This window comes from Lissotriton helveticus, chromosome 6 (genome assembly GCF_964261635.1).
Source record: "Lissotriton helveticus chromosome 6, aLisHel1.1, whole genome shotgun sequence".
Taxonomy (NCBI): domain Eukaryota; kingdom Metazoa; phylum Chordata; class Amphibia; order Caudata; family Salamandridae; genus Lissotriton; species Lissotriton helveticus.
Window position 1 is genome coordinate 46,335,375 of NC_136067.1, and position 26,357 is coordinate 46,361,731.

At 50.9% G+C, this 26,357-nt stretch overlaps 1 protein-coding gene across 7 annotated transcripts in view; it reads right to left on the reverse strand.

The window, feature by feature from the left end:
• Window positions 1-26,357, reverse strand: part of DNAH8 (dynein axonemal heavy chain 8) — a 10,041,960-nt gene that overhangs the window by 2,265,114 nt on the left and 7,750,489 nt on the right. For all 7 annotated transcript variants that reach the window (XM_078647354.1, XM_078647353.1, XM_078647356.1 and 4 more), the window contains one exon: window positions 20,867-21,004. In XM_078647354.1, the coding sequence (XP_078503480.1) occupies window positions 20,867-21,004 (138 nt within the window). The remainder of the gene's footprint in view (window positions 1-20,866; window positions 21,005-26,357) is intronic.

Below are 26,357 nucleotides of genomic sequence, written 5' to 3' on the forward strand. Positions count from 1 at the left end.
ACCTGGTAGGAAGAAAACGACAGTGGATCCTGACCCTAGGATAGTGAGGCTATGCTGGGACACCGAAGTGCCGAAGTTACCTAGCCCAGGGGCTGCAGCTGCATAGGTCTGAAAAGACGTCGGGGATCTCGTTGCCGGACCAGGAGCCTGGAAGGAAGAAGTTGCTGGCAGGCGACCAGTGAAGAAAAGTTCGATGGATCCAAGCCTGGATCAAGGAAGAAGAAAACCTGAAAGCAGAGGGGACCAAGTTCTTGAATCACTAGCCAGTGATTAAGTGGGCACCAGGATGGCACCGGGCGAAGTCACCGCAGTCAGGTGAGTGGGCGCTGCTGGGCTCTGCAGTCTCTCGGACCAGGAGGCGTTGTCGGCGACCAGGATGGAGGTGCGAGCTGTCCCACGAAGGTTCTTGCTGTCGACGTCGCTGGACCCAGGATTGGGCAACAAGTCTTGGCAAATGCAAGGCCCACGCGGTGGACCTAAAATGGCGTCTTGGGTGGACCAGGAGGGTCCAGGGTACTTCTCCAATGGAGGGAAGCAAGGGCCAGTCTGGAGCAACCAGACCAGCAGCAGAAATGTCGTCGGGCGTCGTCAGGAAGGCCACAAGCCAGCGGGCTAGTAGCCAAACAACGCGGTGAGCAGCAAAAAGCAGAAGGGCCCCACGCAGATCGTGGAGATGCTGGGGGGCTGCTCTTCGGTGCTGGAGCTGCTCAGGGTGGGGGCTTCTCGGACCCCAAAGCACTCACCAGGAATTCACTCGGCGGGCTTGCTGGAAAGAAGTCGTGCAGTCTTGAAGATGGCCGGTCCCTCGAGGTCTCGTCACACCCACGAATCTCAGCGTGACTGATGATGCAGGTAGAGGTCAGAGGGGCCAGGGAAGCCGGTTCTCGTCGAGCTGGGCAGTCTTGATCCGGAGGAGAGACTTGCAGCAGACCGCAGTGTTCTTAAGATGGTGCCTGCGGATGCAGGGTGACTACTCCTTAGTCACAAGGGAGAAATCTTAGGAAGAAGTCTTGAGTTCCTTTCATGGAAAGTAGTTTCAGGATTCAAAGATGATCTGATTTGGAAGGGGGCCAGTCCCTACCTTTATCTGGGAAAAGGGGGCTGGCACGCGACTAAGTCCTGCCCTAGGGGTGGGACCAGGAGGGGGGTGGTTACACCCACTTCCTTGGCGGGCTTTTCCCCAGCACAGGGTCTGGAGTGTCCCTGGAACTGGTTGAAGCCAGCCTATGCACAGTGAGCACCGGGGTGCCACGTGCAGTCACCTTCTTCTGTAGCCCTGCCTACCTCCAATACACAAAACCCTGTCTGGGACGGTGCTGGCACCGCCCCTGGCAGGAAACCCTTTGTCCTTATCTCCTGCTCTGGGAGGACTCCCAGCAGCAGGAGGGCAGACTTGTGTCTCGGTGGCAGCATCCATTTTGTGGAGCTGAGGCTCTGTTCGACTTTAACCGGGGTTACAGGCTACATGCATGTCGTGTCCCTCTAGAAGGGTGGAATGCTAACCCCGTCGCCAGAATTGGCGAGGGGTTAGTATTCCAATTCGTATGACACCTTACTCGACATGTTTTGATAAAGCGATACCAGAGTTGGCATATAACCGCGAGGATTATAATGCACTTAAGAGTATATGGTATGCGATATCATGGAAACGGCTAAGGGATGGATCCCGAAAGCCGCAGACAGGCTCAGCTCATGCCAGAGCACCATCTCACACGATTCCAAGCACTCTGCCTTCAGGATTGTTAAGGCCTGCCATAGGAGTGACTGATAGGAGATCTGTGTGTCCATTTTAGGGTTAGATATAGGTATACTATATCTAAAGCAAAGGGTGATTACACCACCTTGCCCCAGCTGTCAAGCAGCCAGTTGTGTCAGATTTGGATGGCCAGCCAGGGGTGGCATAATACATGCTGCAGCCCCTGGTAGGCCCTGGGTACCTAAGGTACACTGTACAGGGACTGATAAGGTGACTCAGTATCCAATTTAGATATGTACCTAAGGTACATGGAATCCATTTTACAGAGAGAGCAGTAGGCCTGGGGCCCTGAATAGCAGGGTCCCAGGTCAACTAAGTCAGAAAACCAGCAAAACACCAGGCAAAAAGTTGGGGGCAACCATAGTCAGGGATCTACCTTCCTACAGAAGGACTTTCTCTGAGACAGATGGCCTTCCACGTTCCACCAAGACAGATCTGCTGCAGCTTCTCTGGAGATCCTCACAGACTCCCTGAGATCTCCCTTGTGCTGATACCACTGCCTGCGGAGGCACCACTGGAGTGCCCTTATATGCCAGCGTGCATGGTTGACCAACAGAATGCAGGAAGCAAACAGACCAAGCAGGCGTAGGATCTTCAGGACTGGAACGACCGATCCATTGTAAAACAAGGGAATCATTTCATGAATGTCGAGAACCCTTTGAGGTGGAGGGAATGCTTGGCAGACAGTAGTGTCCAGTACCGCCTGTATAAACAGGTTGCACTGAGAGGGTACCAGGTGAGACTTGAGCACGTTTATAGAAAAATCCAATTTGTACAACAGCTGGGCTGTCACTTGCAGATGATAACAAACCTTCTCTGGCGACTCTGCTTTGATCAGCCAGTCGTCCAGATAGGGGAAAACTGGAATCCCTGATCTTCTGAGATGCGCTGCCACCACTGCCATCACCTTGGTGAAGACTTGAGGTGCAGTAGTAAGTCCACACGGATAGGACCGCAAACTGATAATGTTGCGACCCCACCGTGAAACGGAGATACTTACTGTGCGACTTCTGGATCGGGATATGAAAATACGCGTCCTGAAAGTCGATCGACACCATCCAGTCCTCTTGCTGCAGCGCTTGAAGAACCTGTGCTAGGGTGAGCATCTTGAACTTTTCTTGCTTCAGAAAAAGATTCAAGATCCTGAGATCCAGGATTGGACGTAACCTGCCATCCTTCTTGGGTATCAGGAAATACCGGGAGTAGCATCCCTGACCCCTTTCCTGCTATGGAACCACCTCTATCGCACCTTTTTTCAACAAAGTTAGGACTTCCTCCTGCAGGAGAAGAAGATGGTCCTCCGAGCAAAAGCCTTGGCAAGGAGGGTAATTTGGAGGGAATTCCTGAAAGGAATGGGCATACCCATTCTCCACAAGATTGAGAACCCAAAGGTCTGTAGTGACCGATTCCCAATCCTGCAGAAAATGAGTAAGCCGACCCCCGACAGGACCAGCATGATCCAGAATAGTGGATCTAGGGCTGCTTTGCTGTGGTAAGAGGAGGAGTGGTAGAGGGGGAGGAGGAGGAGGAGGATGGCTGACGAACTCGTGGGCGACCTCTGTTCCTGACCCTATAGGATTTATATAGGGTGTTTTGCTGCTGTTGTTGCCGCTGAGGCTGCCTGTATGTCCAAAAGGAAATCCTTCCAAAGCCCCTGAACTTCCTATAAGAAGAACCTCTAGGCTGTGACTGCAGACCCAGGGACTTGGCTGTAGCCTTGCTTTCTTTAAATCTCTCCAAAGCTGCATCTGCCTTTTTTCCAAAAAGTCCATAACCATGAAAAGGGAAGTCCAAAACAGTTGCCTGGACATCTTGAGAAAATTCTGAAGACTTAAGCCAGGCACTCCTCCTAGATGCAAACGAAGATTCCATTATATTATCCTGGCTACCGAATCCGCTGTATCAAGGCCACTCTGGATAACCTGTCTTGCGGCCACCTGCGTGTCAGACTATACCTCCTCAAAGTTCTTTCTCTCTACCTCCGATAACTTTGGAGCCAGACGCTTAGCAGAATCCATTAAGGCATGAATGTACCTACCCAAAAGGCAAGTAGCAGTGGTGGACTTAAGTGCCATAGAAGCAGATGAAAACACCTTCTTAGCAGACTGATCCAGTCTCTTAGACTCTGTTACCCGGAGTCTGTGGAAAAGCTCCAGCTGACTTCTTTGAGCAAGCGGCTTGAATAACTAAGCTCTCAGGTGCAGGATGTGAGGTTAAAAACTCTGGATCTCCAGGAGCCATCCTGTATCTTCTGGCAACTGACCTTGAGACTGCCGGTGCAGAAAAGGGTTTTTGTCAAACCTCCATAATTGGCTCAGTGATAGCGTCATTGAATGGAAGTAAAGGTTCACTTACTGCAGCAGGAGAATGAAGTACCTCTGTTAAAATGTTGGACTTAAATTCCGTTGTCGGAGTTGTAGATCCAAAAGATCAGCAGCCTTTTGTATTACAGAGTGGTAGGGAACCACATCTTTAGAAGGAACCTCTGAAGGAGGAGAGAGTTGCCATTCAGGTGATGACTCCAAACCACTAGCCACTCTTAAATTCTCAAAAAAGTCCTCAGACTCCTGAAGCTCACCTTCCTCCATTTCATCCTCCCTATATTTCTGCTCCCCAAGCAATCTTTGAGCCTCAAGTCTGGACCTTATCTTCGGGGCCGGCGCCAACGGAGTCGTACACGGATCCAATGGATTCGGAACTGGCGTCAAACCCGGATCCAGAGGCAGAAGACCGAGGTCGAGCAGACGGCGCAGGAGAAGGTGGAATCGGAATGCCAGGACGGAGCAGCAGGAAGAAAAGGCATAAAGGGAGCTGGTGCATCTGCTTGAGGAACTCCCAAGTTAAATGCCATGGGACCCATGGGACCCAAAGGTGCACCAGAAGGGTACATTGCCCTCACAAAGACACCATACATGGCATTTAGATAATGCGATGGGTCTTGCCCTGGACCAGGAAAAGGAGGGTACTCGCCAGGAATACGCTCAGGCATAGGCATCACCAGACTCGGGCCTGCCGGCGTCGACGGTGGATCCATTGGAGTCGGAGACTCTTCAGGTACTGAAACCTCTTCTACCGGAGCCGGAGAATGCTCCGGAGATGGAGAAGGAATCTGCGCCAGTGACTGCGCTGGTGAAGCCACAGGAGACGTCGCTTTCTCTGGAGAAGGAGAAGGAGATACATAGTCCTCACGATGTCGATGGGCTTTCAAATCCGACGATTGAGCCTCTTCCTTCTCCGAACGGCGTAGCAAACTACGGGGAGCCCCAAAAAACGTTAGCGTCTATGGTGCGGAAAAAAGGGAACTGACTTCATCATGCCGACGAGGCTCTATTATGGATCCAGTGACGTCAGTGAGGTTGCGAGCGGAGCCATGCTTCTGTAACGTGATCCACGCCCTCGTCGGCGTGGAGAGCTAAAAAAGTTTCCGAATGTTGCTGTCGCAGGGGATATTCACAAGGTGAGGAATCCACTGGCAGATGTATCCATCAGAAAGTTCCCTACGTTCATCCACAGCGAACCTGTTAAGAGTTCCCCGCACTCAGAAAGCCTCATGGGGTGACAGACGATTCACCAACGCCACCGCCAAGTTATGGAACTCTCTGCTTATACACATTAAAACCAGCCCGACCTTACTTGCCTTCAGGAAAATGTTAAAAACATGGCTTTTTAGCCAATAGTCTATGGTTTGTGGTTCTGGCTTGCTGTCCGTAGCGCCGAGACACCCTCGGGTAATTGGGCGCTTTATAAATTGTATTAAATAAAATAAATAAATAAAGATTCCAATCACTTTGCCGATGAATGCAATAGAATTTTAGAAGGGAGTAAAGCAAACTATATTAAAGGGTTGGGTATGCAGTTATGGACACATCCTTTTTTCCACAGAGAGGTTGTTGTGAAGATGAATCCCTGATCTTCAAAAATGGAAATGAGTATAGCACATTTAGTGAATAATTACCATCAATACTGAGATGAGTAAGACTTATGTGCCCTCACATTATACACACTGTTGTCACCAAAAAATATGCATTTTCTACTCGAGCAACTGGTTATTTTCAACATGGTTGACAAATATGTATTAGCAGAGCAATGTGCTTAAAAAAATCTAATTCCATATTCAACTCCGTGAGCTTTCACTCATGGTTCAAAATGCAGGAAGTACCTTATAATGTCCAGAGATAGACATATCTATACTATCAGGGCCGGACTGGCCATAGCGGGCACCGGGCAATCCCCCGGTGCGCCGCACGGTGGGGGCCGGTTTTGGGGCCGTGGGGGTCGTTTTTGGTACAGGGTCGTTTTTGCAGCATAGCTGGAAAGAGCTCGGGGCACCTCCAAACCCCCCCAAGTGGGGAAGGGGGGACGGCCGAGCACTTTGCCAGGGCCGGTTGTGATTTCCAGTCCGGCCCTGTATACTATGGAGATCAAATGGGTGTGGCACTGGGGGTGGCACACCTGCACCCATTCATGGATTGGCTTTGCTCCTTGCTTACTCAGTGGCCATCACTGACCTAAGCCTCAGATACCAAATCAGAGAAGCGAGAACGAAAGTCCTGAGTTGGCTGGGAGATTGAAACCAGTGGTACAACTAGACCTGAACTTCAGGGAGGGCTACCACTCCCAGCCAGGGCTGGCCCTAGCACTGGTCGCACATGGTGCAACAGTCTTTCTTGGCACCCCCTCCCCCATTTCCTCCTTCTCCATTAATTCCCACCCCACCACTCACCAACAATGCACCTCATCTCACTATGCATGTAACAAGAGGGAGAGAGAGGACTAGATAGCTAGTCCGAGTCCCCGAGGGTTTATATGTGATCAATCAAAGAGGACTAGCTTAAGTTGACCAAAGTGTTGCAGTACTCTAATTAGTTCTGTCACAGGCACCTTGTTGGTGTATTCATGAAGCCCTCACCAACCAACCTAGTTGGTGGCATGCTTCATCATCGGGCCCACCCAGTGACACCTAGTATGTCCCGGGTGTGCTACGACGCCTGATTACAGCGGAGCTGGTATATTGCTGAGAGTGCAGTGAATGAGGTTGAGTGAGTTGTGATTTAAAACGGCTTGGTGGTGGTCCCAGTACCCGAGGGTAAATTAAATTTTAATAACTGGGCCGACACCAGCGGTTAAAAGTAAGGCTACAGGACGCGTGAGGGTGGCGAGTTACTGCCCCCTGCGTCCTTCAGATGGTCGCCATGTTTCAGCCAGTGCCTTAGAGTATTCTGGCTTTCCTCAGGACCGTTTTTTAAAAAGGTGTGGTGAAATAAAACAGACTTAATGTTGTGGTACAGACTATGGAGGACGACGGCGGGACAACAGGTACAAGGCAGGCACTGACCAGAAAGACTGGTCATCCCCTTACCGCTTCCCTCCAGGAAGCCTTGATTAATAACCAAAGCGTATGCATGAGAAGGGAATCCCCCTCTCACATATAGAAAAACGCCTTAGTGAGGGAAAGGCGTACAACAGACCGCAACTCCACTCGCGGCTAAAAGCGTCTCCGAGCGAGTGCCGCCTTGGAAATTCCAACGTGCAGAACTGATGGCGGTGGCGAATAGATCTAACCAAGGCTCTCCCCATCGCTGAAAGAGGCCTTGCGCCACGTCCGAGTGCAGAGGCCATTCGTGATCCATCATGCACCGATGGCTGAGCTCGTCCGCCCTGGCGTTCAGAGAACACGCCAGGTGTTGAGCAACCAGGGTCACGCCCTGGCGTTCCAGCCATTGCCAAAGGCGAAGAGCCTCTTGACAAAGGATCCACGACCCCACCCCGCCTTGTTTGTTGCAGTACCACATGGCGGTGGTGTTGTCCGTGAACACCTGCACTACACTCCCCCGGACAGAGGGGAGGAATGCCTTCAGTGCTAGACGAATCGCCCTGAGCTCCAACAGGTTGATGTGGAGCCGGGTCTCCGCCGGAGACCAGAGGCCACTGATCTCCGCCTCTCCCATGTGGCCTCCCCAGCCCTGGAGGGACGCGTCCGTCACAACTACGTGCTCCGGTTGGGGAAGGGAGAGGGATCTGCCGCTGACCCAATCGCGGTCCGTAAGCCACCACTGCAGCTGTCTCGCAGTGCCCTCCGAGATCAGGACGTGGTCGGATAGGTTGCCCTGATGCTGGGCCCACTGAAACTTCAGGTCCCACTGCAGAGCCCGCATCCGCCACCTGGCGTGATGCACCAGTAGGATGCAGGATGCCATCAGCCCCAGAAGCCGCAGCGTCAACCTGACCGAAACCCGGGATAACGGCTGAAAGATGGGAATCAGAGCCTGAATATCCTGGACCCGCTGTTCGGGCGGATAAACCCGAAACCGCGCCGAGTCCAGAACTGCTCCGATGAAGAGGAGCTTCTGAGAGGGACACAGGTGTGACTTCGGCACATTGATGGAGAACCCCAGCTGGTGCAGGAGGTCTGCCGTCGTCTGGAGGTGGCTGACGACTGTCTGGGGCGAGCCCGCCTTCAACAACCAGTCGTCGAGGTAGGGGAAGACTGAAACCCCTAACCTGCGCAGATGAGCTGCGACCACCGCCATCACCTTCGTGAACACCCGTGAAGCGCTGGTAAGGCCGAAGGGGAGCACGGTAAACTGAAAGTGCTTGTGGCCCACCATGAACCGCAGGTAGCGCCGGTGGGCAGGCAGGACGGGGATATGAAAGTAAGCGTCCTGCAAGTCCAACGCTACCATCCAGTCTCCTGGGCCCAGGGCAGCCAGGACCTGAGCCAGTGTCAGCATCTTGAACTTCTCCTTCCGGAGGAAGCCGTTGACATTCCGTAGGTCCAAGATAGGGCGTAGGCCCCCTTTGCCCTTCTTTATTTATTTATTTATATTTATTTATTTAGTGTATTTGTAGAGCGCAAAACCTGTCACCCAAAGGGCATCCTGGCGCTTTGATCAAGAAACCGTACACTTTAACAGCTCAGGCCGTTTATGGAAACAAGTGAGTTTTTAACGCTTTTCTAAACGGAAGATAGTCCTTGTGACTTCTCAAGGAGAGTGGCAGGGAGTTCCATAGTTTGGCCGCTGCAACACTGAAAGAGCGGCCACCCATCCTCACTCTATGAAACCTCGGAACTACAAGAAGATGCGCCGAAGAAGAGCGGAGGGGCCGCGAAGCATGGTACCACGTGAACATATTTTGCAAAGGAATGGGGCCCTGTTGGTGTACAGCTTTAAACACCAAACACGCAGCTATATACTGTACCCGCAAGTGTACCGGGAGCCAGTGTAGGTCTCTTAAAGCAAGAGTGGAGGAGCTGGACCTAGGGCGGGAGAGAGCCAGCTTGGCGGCCATGTTCTGCACCCGCTGTAGCTTCCCCGTCAGGTTTTTTGGGGCCTCCAGAAGAAGCCCATTGCAGTATTCGAGACGACTTAATATAGTCCCACGAACTACTTCCGGCCTGGCTTGAGCGGGGAGAAGGGGCAGAACTTTGCGCAACATGCGCAGCAGCATCATACACGTAGAAGTGGTTTTATTGACGTGTATGTCAAGCTGTAGATTAGGGCCAAAGATCACCCCCAAGTTACGGGCTGATTCCGCCGCCAACACTGGCTCGAGGAAGGTACTAGGCCAAAAGTTCTCTGGAAGTGCCCGCGGAATCCGGTCGATGGAACAATTGAGCACCTCCGTCTTGGAACTATTAAATTGTAGGGAGTTAGCTCGTAACCAGTCCGCTGTAGCTGCCATGCAGCGATGGAAAGTATCCAGCGAAACCGCATTATTCCCTTCCAGAGAGAAGACCAGCTGGGTGTCATAGGCATAATTAAATGCTGAGACACCAAAAGATTTTATTAGCTGGACAAGAGGACGAAGGTACAGGTTGAAAAGTACAGGGCTGATGGCCGAGCCGTGTGGAACCCCCTGTCCTACACTCCTTGGCTCAGAGCTAAATGGCGGAAGTGAAACCAACTGTTGCCTGCCGCCAAGATAGGATATCAGCCAGTCTCTTGCCCCCTCGGTGACCCCGCACTCCTCCAGTCTCCTGACAAGGGTCTGATGGCAAACCGTGTCGAACGAGGCCGACATGTCGAGCAGCACTAAGAAGGCTGCCCGGCCACTTCTTGGGTACCAGAAAGTAGTAGGAGTAGCAACCACACCCTACTTCTGGCCCAGGAATGCACTCAATGGCCCCCTTGGCCAAGAGGGCCGTAACTTCCTCCTGCAGAAGTCGCAAGTGATCCCCCGATACACGGTGGTTCTGCGGTGGCATGGCTGGAGGAGTCGCCTCGAAGGGGAGGGAGTAGCCCCTTTGGACGATTTGCAGCACCCACCTGTCCGACGTGACAGTGCACCAGTAGAGGTGGGGATGGCGAACCCTGCCTCCCACTGGCGACACATGGGCCTGAAAGCACGGACTAGGAGGGTTTTGAGGCGGATGCTGCGTGGGAAGGTGTGGACTGACCTCGCCGCTGCCCCCGACCGCCTGGACGGCGGTTTCCACGGCCGCCACCGCGTTGGGTATTGCCCTGCGGTGCGTGGCTGGCGGCACGTGTGGGCGCACCCCTTCCGTGGCCACAAAGGAGTGATAGGCAGCCGATTGCTGGCGTTGGCCCGAGAGGCCTAAGGAGTTGGCCGTAGCCCTGGAGTCCTTACAACGCTCAAGCGCATGGTCTGCCTTGTCGCCAAAGAGGCGATGGCCATCGAACGGCATGTCCATGAGCGTGCTCTGGACATCTGCCGAGAAGTTGGCGGACCTCAGCCAGGCGTGGCGTCTGACTGCCACCGTCGTTGCCATCGCTCTACCCAGCGAGTCAGTGGTATCCAGCCCACACCGGATGGAATACTTGGCTGCATCCCAGCCCTCTACCAGGGCTTGGCCGAGTTTGGCCCGTACCTCCAACGGACACTCTGGCAGCACTTCCGCGACCTTATCCCCACAGAGTGGGTGTAACGTCCCAAGAGGCAGGCGGTGTTAGAAGACCGCAGGCCTATGCTAAGGGATGAGAAGATCTTCTTCCCATACTGGTCGTACCTCTTGGATTCCCGGTCCGGGGGGGCGGACGGGAATGCGGTCTGGGAATTGGAGGCCTGGATGACCAGGCTCTCGGGGGTAGGGTGGGAGGACAGGAAACATGGGTCGCCCGGGGCTGGGCGGTGGCGTCTGGCCACGTTCCTATCTACGGGCAAACCCGTAGCGGGCTTGGACCAAGTGCCCAGCAGAACGTCGGTCAAGGCCTCATTAAAGGGCAGCAGAGGCTCGGCCGAGCTTGACTGCGGTTTAAGGACCTCAGTGAGGAGGTTAGTCCTCATGGCCGCGACGGGGAGCTCAAGGCCCAAGGCCTTGGCAGCCCTCATCAGCACCACACTATAAGTTGCCCCCTTCTCCGATGCCACGGAAGGAGGGGAGACAAAACCAGTGTCTGGAGAGGTGTCCAGGCCACTGGCCTCCCCAAGGTCTCCTGCCCAGTCCTCATGAGACTGACACTCCCTGGTCAGAGGGTCCTCAGACCCCTCCCAGTCCTCTTCATCACCCATCTCCTGAAAGTCAGGGTTCTCATCTAATGGGGCCTGTTCGTAGAGATGGAACTCTCCAACCGGCGTCTGGAGCGGCGCCCATCGGGGCCGTCCCGACGCCGGAACAGGAACGAAGGTGGAACCGGGGACGGCGCAGCCTGAGGCCGGCGCCGGAGGTGACACCTGAGGGTCCGACGCCGGGGAGGTCGTCAGATCCACCGGCGACGAACCAGATCCCGAAGGAGGACCAGCGGTATCCTGCGGCGCCGGGCCCGAAGGCGTCGGCGGCATCGGGCCGAAGCACCCGACGGCGTTGGGGCGGAGCCGCCGACCCGCTAGGGCTCCCAGACGGGTCCGCTGGGCCCAAAGGCGCCGTGGAGCCCGTCGGAGGAGAGAGTTTCCTCATGGCCATGAGGAAGCCCTCGATCTCCTCCGGCGTCGCGTTGAGCCCAGGGACCGGAGGGTGTGGAGCTGCACGCAGCGCCCCCGACTCCGACAGAGCCGCGTGGGTAGTGTCACCCGAACCCCCGGCCGCATCGCGCGAGCGTCGGGGGGAGTCCGAGGAGCGATGACACCGCTTGGACTTCTTGTGCCTCTTACCTGACGACGACTTCGACCCGGAGGAGTGTGGCCTACTCTCGGAGCTGTGGTGGCTCCGAGCCCGCGACCTGTCCCTCGACCTCCCATGGGATCGGGACCTCTCACGGCGCGGGGCCGACTGCCGGAGTTCGAGGCGCCTACGGGACCGCTCCCGCCTGGCTTTCGAAGAGAGTGCCCGGCAGTCGGAGCAGGCCTTGTCGTCGTGGTCGACGCCCAAACACGACAAACAGACGCGGTGAGGATCCGTGACCGACATCAGCCGGTCGTAATCGTCACAATGCTTGAAGCCGGGCATCCGTAAAGGCACCGTTTCGGAGTCGAGAGACTCGAAATAGCAATCAAAAAGTTAGTCAAAAAGTGACTAGGGTTACTGCTTTTTCCAGATCCGCGCTTGCTGGCGCGGAAAAAAGAAGAACTGACTTCAGCACGCGGAGGCGGCGTCTAAGTACTCCGACGATGTCATCATGGCGCCCACGACGCCGACGACGGACGCGGAGCCGCAGACGACGCCTACCGACGCGCAAGGGTACTGCTACGCAAAAATTTCCGGATCCAGTCTGACGCCTGGGGATATTCTAAGGTAAAGAATCTAATACTAACGTGTCTCTTTCAGACCTGCGCTGCTGTATCGATTATCGTGCCCTCAATGCGGTAACGATCAAAAATAGGTATCCGTTACCAGTCATCTCCTCTCTTTTGGATCAGGTGAAAACAGCTAATATTTCACAAAGCTTGATTTAAGAGGGGCATACCACCTTGTGAGAGTAAGAGAAGGAGATGAGTGGAAGACAGCGTTCTGCACCAAGTTCGAATTATTTGAGTATTTGGTAATGCCCTTTGGGCTGTGCAATGCGCCCTCTGCGATGCAATACTTCATAAATGATGTATTAAAAGACCTATTGGTTATTCGGTTGGGCCTGTTTAACTGACGTTATCCAAATAAGCCCAAACCAGTTGGTGGGGGAGTAGGAGGGGGATTTACTGTCGTGCTTGCAGTCGGGGTCGTGGTTGGCAAGAACCGCAACTACAGTTGGTTGGCAAAGAATACTGCGCATGCGCGAAGATCAGCACATGCGTATGAGGGCCTTTTTCGGCATTTAATCCCTCCTTTCGATTTCGAGAACGCTTTGCGTTCCTTTCCGGTTCCGGGGTCTAGTGTTCCTGCATCCGGGTCACGGTGGTGACGTTTCAGCGAGTCCCGTCGGGTTCGCGTCTGTCGTCGGTTCGGCTTCCCAGTGCAGACGCATTTCTCTATGTTATCAGGTACTCAGCTGCAGTTATCGTTTGTTGTAAGAGTCCCCTGCTTGTTCTGTCAGGTGTAGCGGTTTTTTGATTTCTATTTTGGAATCCCTCGAGGTTCCTATTCTTTTGCGGTGTATTTTGAGATGCAAAACCTTGGTACATTAAGGAATTCGCATTCCTCCTAATTTGTTATCTGCCCCCCCCCCCCTTGGACCGTTTATGTATGTATGTATGTATGTATTTTAATGCTTGTTAAGCGCAGCTGTCACCCAGCGGGTATCCTGGCGCTGAGATCAGTTCCACCATCAATTCTACAAATTAATCTGCTCTAGGGAAAAGAAAAGTTTTAAGGTCCTTTTTAAATAAAATCAAATTTGGACTGCTCCTCAGTTTTAGAGGTAGAGTGTTCCACATTGTGGCGGCCGTAAAACTAAAGGCGCGGCCACCCATTCTCACTCTGTTTATTCTAGGGACATTCACTAGGAAAGCTGAGGCGGATCTCAGAGGTCTGGCAGCCTGATACCACGAAAAAAGATTTTGCAATGGTATTGGTCCTTGACTATGCAGTGCCCCAAAAACCAGGCACATAGCTTTGTAGGAGATCCTCTGCTGGACCGGCAACCAGTGCAAAGATGCCAGAGCTCCCGCAGAAGACGCCGAACGAGGTAGGGATAGGGCTAGTTTAGCCGCCATATTTTGAACCCTCTGTAATTTGTGGATCAAGACTTTTGGGGCTCCTAGAAGTAGTGCGTTACAGTAGTCTAACCTACTGAGGATGGTACTACGCACTACTTCTACTCTGGCATCCCGCGGGAGAAGCGGCAGTATCCTCCGTAAAGCACGGAGCAGGCCCATACATGTCCCAACAGTCCTGTTCACCGAGGCATCCAATTGTAGGTTCGACTCGAACATAACTCCCAAATTGCGGGCCGAGTCTGCTGCCTCCACCGAGCCTGGAATTGAGCTAGGCCAAAAATCTTCCGGCAATGGGCGAGGTAGTCGGTCAGAAGAGCAGTGCAATATCTCCGTTTTTGTGCCATTGAATTGAAGTGAATTGGCTTGCAACCACTTTGCTGTGGCCGACATACACTGATGGAAGGTGTCCCTCGACACTGCCTCTGAACCCTCAAAAGAAAAAATCAATTGGGTATCATCGGCGTAGTTGATGACTTGAATGCCGGAAGATCTTATAAGTTGTATCAGGGGGCGGAGGTACAGATTAAAAAGAATTGGACTTATCGCCGAACCCTGGGGGACACCCTGGTTCACCTGACGTGTAGCAGAGCGGAACGGTGGTAATGTTACTGCCTGTTGTCTGTTATCCAGATATGATGATAACCAAGCTAGTGCTGAGCCCGTTATTCCCGCATTACCGAGACGGTCCAGAAGGACCTCATGGTTTACCGTGTCGAACGCGGCCGACATGTCAAGCAGTACTAAAAATGCTGACTTGTCCCTGTCGACACGCGTTCGCAGATCATTCAACACGGTAACCAGAGCAGTCTCAGTACCATGGCCCGGTCTGAAGCCAAACTGAGCTACATCCAGACTGGAGTTGGATTCCAGGAAATTGGCCAAGGCTCTCGTAACCCACTTCTCTAAGATCTTTATCGCGAATGGTAACAGCGAAATAGGCCTATAATTGGCTGGGCAGAGGGGGTCCAAGGTAGCCTTTTTTAGCAAAGGTGTTACAATAGCCAATTTCCAGCAGTCTGGTACAGATGCAGTAGCTAACGATTGGCAACAGATGGAGTGGAGCGGGGGGAACAGCTCGTCCTGGAAGGCCTTCCAGATCTTATGTGGCATGGGATCAAGAGGAGAGCCAGATGATACACAGTTAGCCAGAGCACAAAACTCCTCCAACGAGGGTATTGGAAAGCTCGGCAGCTGACAGGCAAGCTCCTTGTTCATATTTGACTCCAAAGCCAGGTGACCTGGGAACACAGAGGGATAAGAACCAGATGACATCGGTTGCGTAGAGCCCTCAAGGCCCTTCAGAATGTTCCTAATTTTGTCATCAAAAGCTGTGGCTAAAGAGTCACAAAGCTCCTGTGACACCGGAGGAGATGGTGTGGCACATGTAGGATTGGCTAAGCTCTTTACCAATTTGAACAGGGTCTGAGATTTGTTCGATGCCTTTGCCAATGTCTCTTCCAAGAATTTGGCTTTGGCATTTCTTAGCCGGAGCTTATATTCTAGTAAGATACCTTTGTAGGCGGCCCTGTCTTGCTCTAAATACCCTTTCCTCCATGTGCGTTCTGCTTGTTTGCAGCGCAGCTTTGCCTGGCCGAGTTCCTCGGTGAACCAACCATTGGTCCCTCTGGGTCTATCCTTCAGTTTCCGTAGGGGTGCTACCTCGTCCAAGGTTGTTAAAATTTGCTGGCAGAGGGCATCATAGCTTTCCCCTACACTGTTCTTTAACTCAAATGTTCGGGCCAGGAACAAAGGTTGCTTAATCTCCTTTAGCAGGCGAGTCCATGATCGATTGAATGTAGTATTCCCCGAACTAACTGGTTTAGATAGGGCCGGCTGAGCTATAGTAAAAAGGATCAGTGAGTGGTCGGTCCAACATTGAGTTAGAATGTCCTTCACTGAGATTAGTTCATTATCCGCAAACACCAAGTCCAGTGTATGCCCCTTCGTGTGAGTGGGGGAGAGGACAAGTTGTTCAAGTTGAATGTTCCCACATGCTTGACAGAGTTCTCGAAAGGCAAGATCATGGGGTCCAGAGGGCCACAAATTAAAGTCGCCCAAGACAAGGAACTTGGAGTGGGAATTTGAAAGATCATATATCAAATCGACCAGTGATTGGAGGGCCGCTGTCGTTGACGAGGGTGGTCTATAACACAATAGTCCAGCCATCCACGTACCACCTAGGGTCCCGATAGAAAAACCCATGAGCTCAAAGCCCAGAATTTCCTTTAGCACAAGCGGTTGGAGGGAGATTGAGTCTCTAAAAATACAACCGATTCCTCCTCCTCTACCAGAGGCACGAGGAACGTGCCTCACGAGATATCCAGGTGGGCACGCCCACCCGAGCTCTACCTCGCAGTCGGATGTGATCCAAGTCTCGGTCACAAACAGAATATCCAGATGGGAGGATTCAATTACCAGGGCAATTTCCGCATAATGCTTAACTAGGGAGCGTACATTCAGAAGTCCACAGGAAAAAACCTGAGGTTGTGCTCCTCCCCTGCTCTCGGGAGAAACTACCGGCGGGTCCATCGGAAAGCTCGGAGTGCCAGAGGCAGCCCTATGCTCTGCACCGGACGCGTCCGAGACGCGAACGGGCGCAAACGGGCTTACCTCTGGCGCACCTCCGGCGCGTCTACGGCGCGCCCGCTGCGCGCATCCGCTGCGCGTCTGATTACACATACCTATTTATGGTATTGCGCCGCCCGGGCTTCCGGCTACTAGAGCCTCTAGCCCCACTCAATATGGCGCCTGAAGTGTCCCAAAGGTTAGCCCCACCAAGATGGCGAACGGAAAACACCACCGGAACCCTGGAGCCCTGTCTAAAGACCCCGCAAAATGCGGGTGGGGGGGCCGATTATGGTGCAAGAATGTCCTGCTCTTTCCCCGCGTTGTTGGCCAGGTAAGTTAGTGCACAGCAGTAGCGCGATAATACACACAAAAGCGGCGCAGTTTAAAAAGCAAAAGTTTGCTAAAATAGGGAATACTAAATTTAAAAATAGCAGCAGTAAATTGGTAGTGCGCGCGATGAGGAATGGTGACCCTCCAGTAATTAGTATTCTTTTGTTTTGGATTGGAAAGGTAGTTGTTCCTTTCATTTATTCAGGACTAGAGGAGAGTTGATTCTAGTCCTGGCTTCTTATAGTTTTACCCTCATCCATACACAGGTAGGCCACAAGAGATAAGGAGTATAAAGAGTTCAGTCATAGGTTGTCAGAGAGATAATATATCTTTGTATTATTGCAGGGCACACTTAGTAGCTTCATTCCTGCCAAGAGAACAGTTCTCCTCTCACTCCTATTCCAACCTTCACATAAGAAAAGGTATATGCACTCTTCACTTTTCCTATACTCTCCTACATGCCAATAGGGACTATATTAATATCTGTTCTTTGTCATTGTGTCTAGGAGACGGTTGACAGAGGTGCATTGGTTCCCCAGGATTGACAGCCACTCCAACTGTGTACGAAGAGCCTGTGTTTCCCCTCCTTACCTTATTTTGTTTCCCTGTTTTCCCCTCACGGGCATCGCCATTTTTTCCAGTTACTCTAATCTGGCATATGGTGAACCGGTCAGGGGAGGCTGTGGACTGAGCATCACTTCTGTGGTACTTCCGAGGCAACCTCCGCTTCCAGCCTTACACAAAGCCCAAGCATATGAAATGCAGATCCCTTAGAGTCAAGGTCGAAGAAATTGAAATGCAGAGGAAGATCTCTGTAAGGAAGATCTTTGTAAGTATAAGGCTCAAGCCTACGAAGTATTGAGGCAGATCCCTAGAGGCAGAAGGTCCAAGCGAAGAGGAAGATACAATTAAGGAAGATACTTGTTAGTAATAGGCCCAAGCATATGAAATGCAGTGGAAGATCCCTGTGAGTCAAGGTCAAATTCATTGAAATGCAGAGGAAGATCCCTGTAAGGAAGATCTCTGTAAGTACAAGGCGCAAGCCTATGAAATATCGAGGCAGATCCCTGGAGGCAGAAGGTCCAAGTATATGAAGAGGGAGATAGCTTTAAGGATGATCCCTGTTAGTACAAGTTCCAATTGTATGAAATGCAGAGGAAGATCCTTGTAATTACAAGGTCCATGAGTATGAAACGCTAAGGAAGATCCCAGAGAGTACAAGGCCCAAGCATATGAAATGCAGAGTATGATCCCTTTCAGGAAGATCCCTATAAGTACAAGGCCTACCTTATGGAAAGCAGAGTAAGGTCTCTGTAAATAGAAGGCCAAAGTCTATGAAATGCAGAGGAAGATCCTTGTAAGGAATATTCCTGTGAGTAGAAGGCCAAAGCGTATAAAATGCATAGGAAGATCCCTGTAAGTGCAAGGCCCAAGTGAGTGTATGAAATGCTGAGGAGGATCGCTGTGAGTTGAAGGCCCAATCATATGAAATGCAGAGGAAGATGCATGAAAGTATAAGGTCCAAGTATATGAAATGCAGAGGAAGATCCCAGTAAGTTCAAGGCCCAAGCATAGGAAATGCAGAGGAAGATCCCTGTAAGTACAAGGCCCAAGAGTACAAAACACTGAGGAAGATCCTTGTGAGTAGAAGGTCCAAGCAAATGAAATGCAGAGGAAGATCCATTTAAGGAAGATCCCTGTAAGTACAAGGCCCAAGCATATGGAAAGCAGAGTAAGGTCCCTGTAAATAGAAGGTCAAAGTGTATGAAATGCAAAGGAAGATACTTGTAGGAAGATCCCTGTGAGTAGAAGGTCAAAGCGTATGAAATGCAGACAAAGATCCCTGTACGTACAAGGCCCAAGTAAGTATATGAATTGCAAAGGAAGATCCCTGTGAGTAGAAGGCCCAATTATATGAAATGCAGAGGAAGATCCATGTAAGTACAATGTCCAAGTATATGAAATGCAGAGGACAATCCCAGTGAGTAGAAGGCCAAAGCTTATGAAATGCCGAGGAAGATCCCTGTAAGTTAAAGGCCCAAGCGTATTAAATGCAGAAGATCCATGTAAGTACAAGGCCCAAGTGAGAGTATGAAATGGTGAGGAAGATCCTTGTGAGTAGAAGGCCCAATCATATGAAATGCAGAGGAAAATCCATGTAAGTACAAGGTCCAAGTATATGAAATGCAGAGGAAGATTCCAGTGAGTAGAAGGCCAAACCTTATGAAATGCAGTAGAAGATCCCTGTAAGTTCAAGGCCCAGGCATAGAAAATGCAGAGGAAGATCTCTGTGAGTCAAAGGACCAAGCATTTGAATTGCAGAGGAAGATCCCTGTAAGTTCAAAGGTCTAAGCATATGAAAGGCAGAGGAAGATCCCTGTAAGTACAAGGCCCAAGAGTACGAAACGCTAAGGAAGATCCCTGTGAGTAGAAGGCCCAAGCATATGAAATGCATAGGACGATCCCTTTGAGGAAGAGCCCTATAAGTACAAGGCCCAAGTGTTTGAAAAGCAGAGTAAGGTCCCTGTAAATAGAAGGCCAAACTGTATGAAACGCAGAGATAGATCATTGCAAGAGAGATCGGTGTGATTAGAAGGCCAAAGCATATGAAATGCTGAGGAAGATCCCTGGAAGTACAAGGCCCAAGTGAGTGTATGAAATGCAGAGGAAAATCTATGTAAGTACAAAGTCCAAGCATATGAAGTGCAGAGGAAGATCCCAGTGAGTAGAAGGACAAAGTTTATGAAATGCAGAGGCCCAAGCGTAGGAAATGCAGAGGAAGATCTCTGTAAGTAGAAGGTCCAAGAGTATGAATTGCATAGGATTATCCCTGTAAGTGCAAAGCCCAAACGTGTGAAATGCAGAGGAAGATCCCTTAGAGTCAAGGTCAAGGAAATTGAAATGCAGAGGAAGATGTCTGTAAGGAAAATCTTTGTAAGTACAAGGCTCAAGCTTATGAAATATTGAGGCAGATCCCTGGAGCAGAAGGTCCAAGCGAAGAGGAAGATACCTTTAAGGAAGCTCCCTGTTAATAATAGGCCCAAGCATATGAAATTCAGCGTACGATCTCTGTGAGTCAAGGTCAGCGAAATTGAAATGCTGAGGAAGATACCTGTAAGGAAGATCTCTATAAGTACAAGGCTCAAGCCCATGAAATATTGAGGCAGATCCCTGGAGGCAGAAGGTCCAAGTGTATGAAGAGGGAGATACCCATAAGGAAGATCCCTGTTAGTATAAGGCTCAATCGTATGAAATGCAGATGAAGATCCCTGTAAGTTCAAGGCTCAATCATATGAAATGCAGAGGAAGATCCCTGTGAGTAGAAAGCCCAAGCATATGAATTGCAGAAGTTGATCCCTTTAAGGAAGATCCCTGTAAGTACAAGGCCCAAGCGTATGAAATGCAGAGTAAGGTCCCTATAAATAGAAGACCAACGTTTATAAAATGCAGAGGAAGATCCTTGTGAGTGGAAGGCCAAAGTGTATGAATTGCAGACGAAGATCTCTGTAGGTACAAGGCCCAAGTGAGTATATGAAATTCTGAAGAAGATCCCTGTGAGTAGAAGGCCCAATCATATGAAATGCAGAGGAAGATCCATGTAAGTATAAGGTCCAAGCACATTAAATGCAAAGGAAGATCCCGGTGAGTAGAAGGCCAAAGCTTATGAAATGCAGAGGAAGATCCATTTAAGAAATATCCCTGTATGAACAAGACCCAAACGTATGAAATGCAGAGGAATTTTCTTGTGAGTGAAAAGCCCAAGTGCATGAAATGCAGAGGAAAATCCCGGTAAGGAAGATCCCTGTAAGTACAGAGCCCAAGAGTATGAAATGGAGAAGAAGATCTCTATAAATTCAAGGCACAAGCACATGAAATGCAGAAGGAGATCCCTGAAAGTACAAGGCCACAAACCATCCCAGGGATCTCACCCTCCTCACTTGTGCATCAGAAAACTGCAGATTCAGTAAGTATTCCTATGTTCGAATGCAATTCCTGGACTAATAGAGTCTGTGACAATAGATCATCATCTGTAGGCACCCACCCTACCTAACTGAACCATTGCTTTCTTTTGCTTCAACATTGTTTTATTCCTCAGTCCGAGCTTTGAAGTGACAGAAGGACTGCATGCACTGCACATTAAAACTCCCAAATACATAAATGTGTAAGCAAACATAATATAGAATTACTCTTAACTATCAAATAGCAATAAGAGTTACTTCTTACCATTTTCTCTTTCATGGCAGCATCAAACTTTGCTTGTGCTTTGTCTAATTCTGCTTGTTTTTCATCCAGTTCTGCCTGGGCTTCAGCCAGCTCGGTATTGGCAGCGTTCAGACGAACTTCTTGTTTTGCCAAGTTAGCCTAAGGGGAACAAGATTTCTATACAGTCACTCGAAGTGAAACTGGAACATTTTCACACAGAGTGCATTCCAAATGCATTCACAAAAATGGACTTCTGTAGCACTGGATCCTAAATAGTGTTTCATAACAAACTGTTATTAGGTTAAGGGTATATAATATCTTCAAGGGTATGAAAAATGCACCAATGATGCCAATCGTTCATTTAAGAGTACTTGTGATTTTGGGTCTCGCTAAGAAGACTCTAGCCTCTGATCTTGGTTTCCTACACCTAAACTGGGCTTTCTGAGTGGGGAACGCATTAATCACATTGTTGAAGGTTTAGAAGGAAGGATAAGTTACTTACCAGTAATCCTAGTTATCTTCCAGGGGTATCCTCATCAAAGTCATAAGCACTGAATATTCCCACCCATGCGCGGGGACCCTGTCGGAACAACTGGACCCCTCGGCGCTGGGCCCGAAGGCACCGGCGGTGTCGGGATAACGGGGACCTGCGCTAGGGCCCCCAGACGGGTCCGCTGGGCCCGAAGGCGCCGCGGAGCCCGTCGGAGGAGAGAGTTTCCTCATGGCCATGAGGAAGCGCTCGACCTCCTCCAGCGTCGCGTTCAGCCCAGGGACCGGAGGGTGTGGAGCTGCACGCGGCGCCCGCGACTCCGACGGAGCCGCGTGGGCGGTGTCACCCGAACCCCCGGCCGCATCGCGCGAGCGTCGGGGGGAGTCCGAGGAGCGATGACGCCGCTTGGACTTCTTGTGCCTCTTACCTGACGACGACTTCGACCCGGAGGAGTGCGGCCTACTCTCGGAGCTGTGATGGCTCCGAGCCCGCGACCTGTCCCTCGACCTCCCGTGGGATCGGGACCTCTCACGGCGCGGGGCCGACTGCCGGAGTTCGAGGTGCCTACGGGACCGCTCCCGCCTGGCTTTCGAAGAGAGGGCCCGGCAGTCGGAGCAGGCCTTGTCGTCGTGGTCGACGCCCAAACACGACAAACAGACGCGGTGAGGATCCATGACCGACATCAGCCGGTCGCAATCGTCACAAGGTTTGAAGCCGGGCATCCCTAAAGGCACCGTTGTCGGAGTCGAGAGACTCGAAATAGGATCAAAAAGGATCAAAAAGGTTAGTCAAAAAGTGACTAGGGTTACTGCTTTTTCCAGATCTGCGCTTGCTGGCGCGGAAAAAAGAAGAACTGACGTCAGCACGCGGAGGCGGCGTCTAAGTACTCGGACGACGTCATCACGGCGCCCACTACGCCGACGACGGACGCGGATCCGCAGACGACGCCTACCGACGCGCAAGGGTACTGCTACGCAAAAATTTCCGGATCCAGTCTGACGCCTGGGGATATTCTAAGGTAAGGAATCTAATACTAACGTGTCTCTTTCAGATTACCAGCTGATTTGGTCCACGGATCCTGTGAAATATTTAATAGTGTGGGTACATCGAGATCCAGAGATTGTGGTAAGGGAAAATTATGGAACAGCTTGTGCTACCCTCGAACTTCAAGTTGATAGATGGGCCTCGTTGTCACTCTCCCTGGCCGACCGCTTCGCCATTACTAAAATGGTCGTACTGCCACGGTTTTTATATTTGTTTAATAATATTCCAATCCGATTGTCGGTGCAACTCTTTCGCACTCTTCGCTCCCACTTACTTAGACTTATTTGGAATGGCAAGCAAGCTAGGATAGGCTGGCGTACACTTACCTTGGAATATGCTCGAGGAGGTTCTGCGCACCTGATTTATACCTTTACTATCTCTGTGCACAGGGGCAGGACGCCTACTACTGGTACCACCCACACGCCTTCACGCCACATGTCACGGGGGAAGACGGGGACGCGCATCCTGTCCCATTGGCTGGAATCCTTACACATACGCACAGGTGCACACCCAAGACGGAGATAAACACAATTGACACCACTATAGCTTCTTGGCAATCGATTGGCAAGCTGACGCAGAAATGTCCGATTTATGCCCCGGCCATGCCAATCGCACACCATGTCTCACTCTCAGTCATGCAAGAGAAAGGTTCGATCCGCTAACTGCAAACGGTTGGTATCCGACAAATGTATGATACCTTCCTTGATGGACACTTTCTCACATCTGAAGACCTTCAGTACATTACAAACCAAACATCATTATTTCGCTTCACTGTTCACAGATTGAAACTTGCACTCCAAAAACATTATGAATCATATCCTGTGGAAGCACCCACATTAAAGTCTTAAAGTGGAAACTGGTAACCAACCTATATAAGTAGGTACGTACTGAAATTGTACAAAGGGAAGATCGTAGCTTGATTCCTCTCCTCTCCGACAGAACCCAGAGAGTCCGCCTCCCTCCCTTCCGCTCAGCGGCAACCAAGATCATCTGCTGCGCACCCCAAGGCTCCTCGCTCAGCCCAACACTCTTCAATATCTACATGAGTCCCCTCGCCGCCATCGCACGCAAACACAACATCAACATCATCTCCTACGCCGACGACACCCAGCTGATACTCTCCCTCACCAAAGACCCAGCCACCGCCAAAACCAACTTCCAGGAAGGAATGAAAGACATCGCAGAATGGATGAAGCTCAGTCGCCGGAAGCTGAACTCAGACAAGACAAAGGTCCTCATCCTCGGACAATCCCCATCCGCCTGGGACGACTCCTGGTGGCCCACAGCACTGGGCTCTGCGCCGACACCCTCGGACCACGCACGCAACCTGCGATTCATCCTGGACTCCTCCCTCACGATGACCAAGCAAGTCAACGCTGTCTCGTCCTCTTGATTCAACACCCTGCGCATGCTCCGGAAAATTTTCAGATGGATCCCCACGAAACCAGAAAGACCATCACCCAGGCCCTCGTCACCAGCCGACTGGACTACGGAAACGCCCTATACGCAGGAACTTCAGAAACGACTTCAACGCATACAGAACGCCTTCGCACGACTCATCCTCGACATCCCTCGCCACAGCCACATATCCGCCCACCTGAGAAACCTGCACTGGCTCCCTGTCAGCAATAGGATCACGTTCAGGCTCCTTACCCACGCACACAAAGCGCTCCTCGACATGGGCCCCGTATACCTGAACAACCGCCTCTCGTTCTACACTCCCACCCGCCAACTCCGCTCCGCCAGCCTCGCCCTCGCCACCGTCCCACAGATTTGCAGTACCACCACCGGAGGAAGATCGTTCTCCTACCTGGCAGCCAAAACATGGAACTCCCTCCCCTTACACCTACGACTGATCCAGGACGATCTAACCTTCAGGAAACACCTCAAGACCTGGCTGTTCGAGCAGTAGCAGCACCCCCCCTCCCGTCAACACCTTGATACCCTCACGGGTGAGTAGAACGCTCTATAAATGGTTTGATTGGTTGATTGATTGATTTGGTGGAACACAACACTTGACACCCCGCTGACCCAGACCGAATGGGAGCACATATGCACATTGACAGGCAGACTAACCCCCAATGGGAACCTCAGGATAATTCATTTCAAATATATTCTTCAGATCGATCATACACCATCCAAACTACATAGGATAGGCCTACGGGACACAAGTCATTAATAAAGATGTGCTACGTCAGATGCAGATTTTTGGCATCTGGCGTGGTACTGTAACCCTGTTTCCCAATACGGGACGGCAGTCGTTAATTGGTTGCAGGTCATGTCCAATCAAATCTTGCAGAGTACACCAGCGGTCTGCTTGCTATGTTATGTACCTCAAGTTAGGGGCACTATGGAAAGAATTTTTGAGGATAGCTCGATTACTAGCAAAACGGCGAGTGACATTGACTTGGGAAAGCTCACTGGCCCCCCGTGTTGATGTGGTATATAAATAATTTAATACCGGATCTATTTTTCGGAATAATCAATAAACAGGTAGCTCAATAAATAAGAGTCAAGATTCGAGGTAGCTGGAGTTTACAGGCTTTAATCAGGCATAAAGGACAGGAACAGGACAGCCTGTACGGGAATAGGATGGCAGCTGCCGGGGGCAGGATCTGGGAATAATGCGCTAACTTTTAATAACAGTGCACAATATATATAGTTAAACAAAATACATTACATTCAATACAGTAGGCGTAGCAGTAGGCGTGGTTTCGTAACAGTCGCGAAAGATAAGGACAAAATGAAGTAACAAGAAGGCGTGTACAGGGCGTATACATAGACATGTGATGTAAACGTAACAGAATATGTCTTAAACGGGGCGGAAACATGGAGGGGGCTACCTGAGCAGCTGGGACCTCTAACCTAGTGGTGCGCGCAAATGGACAATGACGTGTTACCAGGGAGAACTGGGGGGCTATGACTTCTGCGCTAGAAGAGGAGACTAAAGTCTGGAGTGTCAGAGCGACATGTACCCAGGCATATCTAGTATCTGTTGTTTAGAGTACATGTTGATAGAATCCAAAAGTTATCAGGGCAAAGGCTAATAGACTCTAAGACTGGTGCATGCATAATTCTATATGTAGTGCGTGTGCGAGGAATATTCTATGAACATTAATACAGTATTTCTCTTTCATGGAGACATAAAGGCTAGACCATGACGGAAACTATTGATGCGATTCAGTAGCTTAGGAATGCAGAGAAGGAAGGGCTGAACTGATAACTAGAAGCATAACATATTCTTGGCAGACTGGGAGGCAGAGCCAGGCCGGGCCGGGCACTGCGTGGCAAGAAGTAAGCTAAGGGTCAGGGATGCAGGTGGGGGCTGTATCGCTCCTCGGAGAGGGTTCAGGAAACAGGAGCTGAATCTGAGTCCGGGCCCTTTTGAGGCCTAGAAACGGGGACAATTCAATGAATTAACGTGCACACTGTAAAATGTGGCAACGTAGGTTTACATAGGCCTAATATTCGTTGCTTTCACGAAGACTGGAAACTGGCATATTAGAGATGGACACAACTGTAATTGCATCTTTAATCGATCAGAGGGGAATACATGCATATCGATCATGCACATATAACATAAGATGTGGAACACGTAGGCACATATAACATGGCAAAATTTACTTTTCCACATTCCCTCCTTGTGCCCTACGTTTCCATCAGGAAACATCAATATTCATGATACCATCTATCATTTCATATAGCATCATTTGCTCGTCTCGGATTGTCTTGGAACGGGATCTAGGACTAGGAATACAAGAGGTAGCACAAATGCCGCAAATCGCAGGGCCACATTGTATACAGAGGCAGCAACTGAATATGATCATTACTGCAATACCTAGGAATGACAATACTTTCCATCCCCAGGCAGATATAATACTCCAGAGCCAACCGGACCATGTCCAGGTGCCTGGATTCTGGTGTAACTGATGGGCAATTTTATGAAGTCTGGTTATAGCTGAATAAACAGACGGCGCG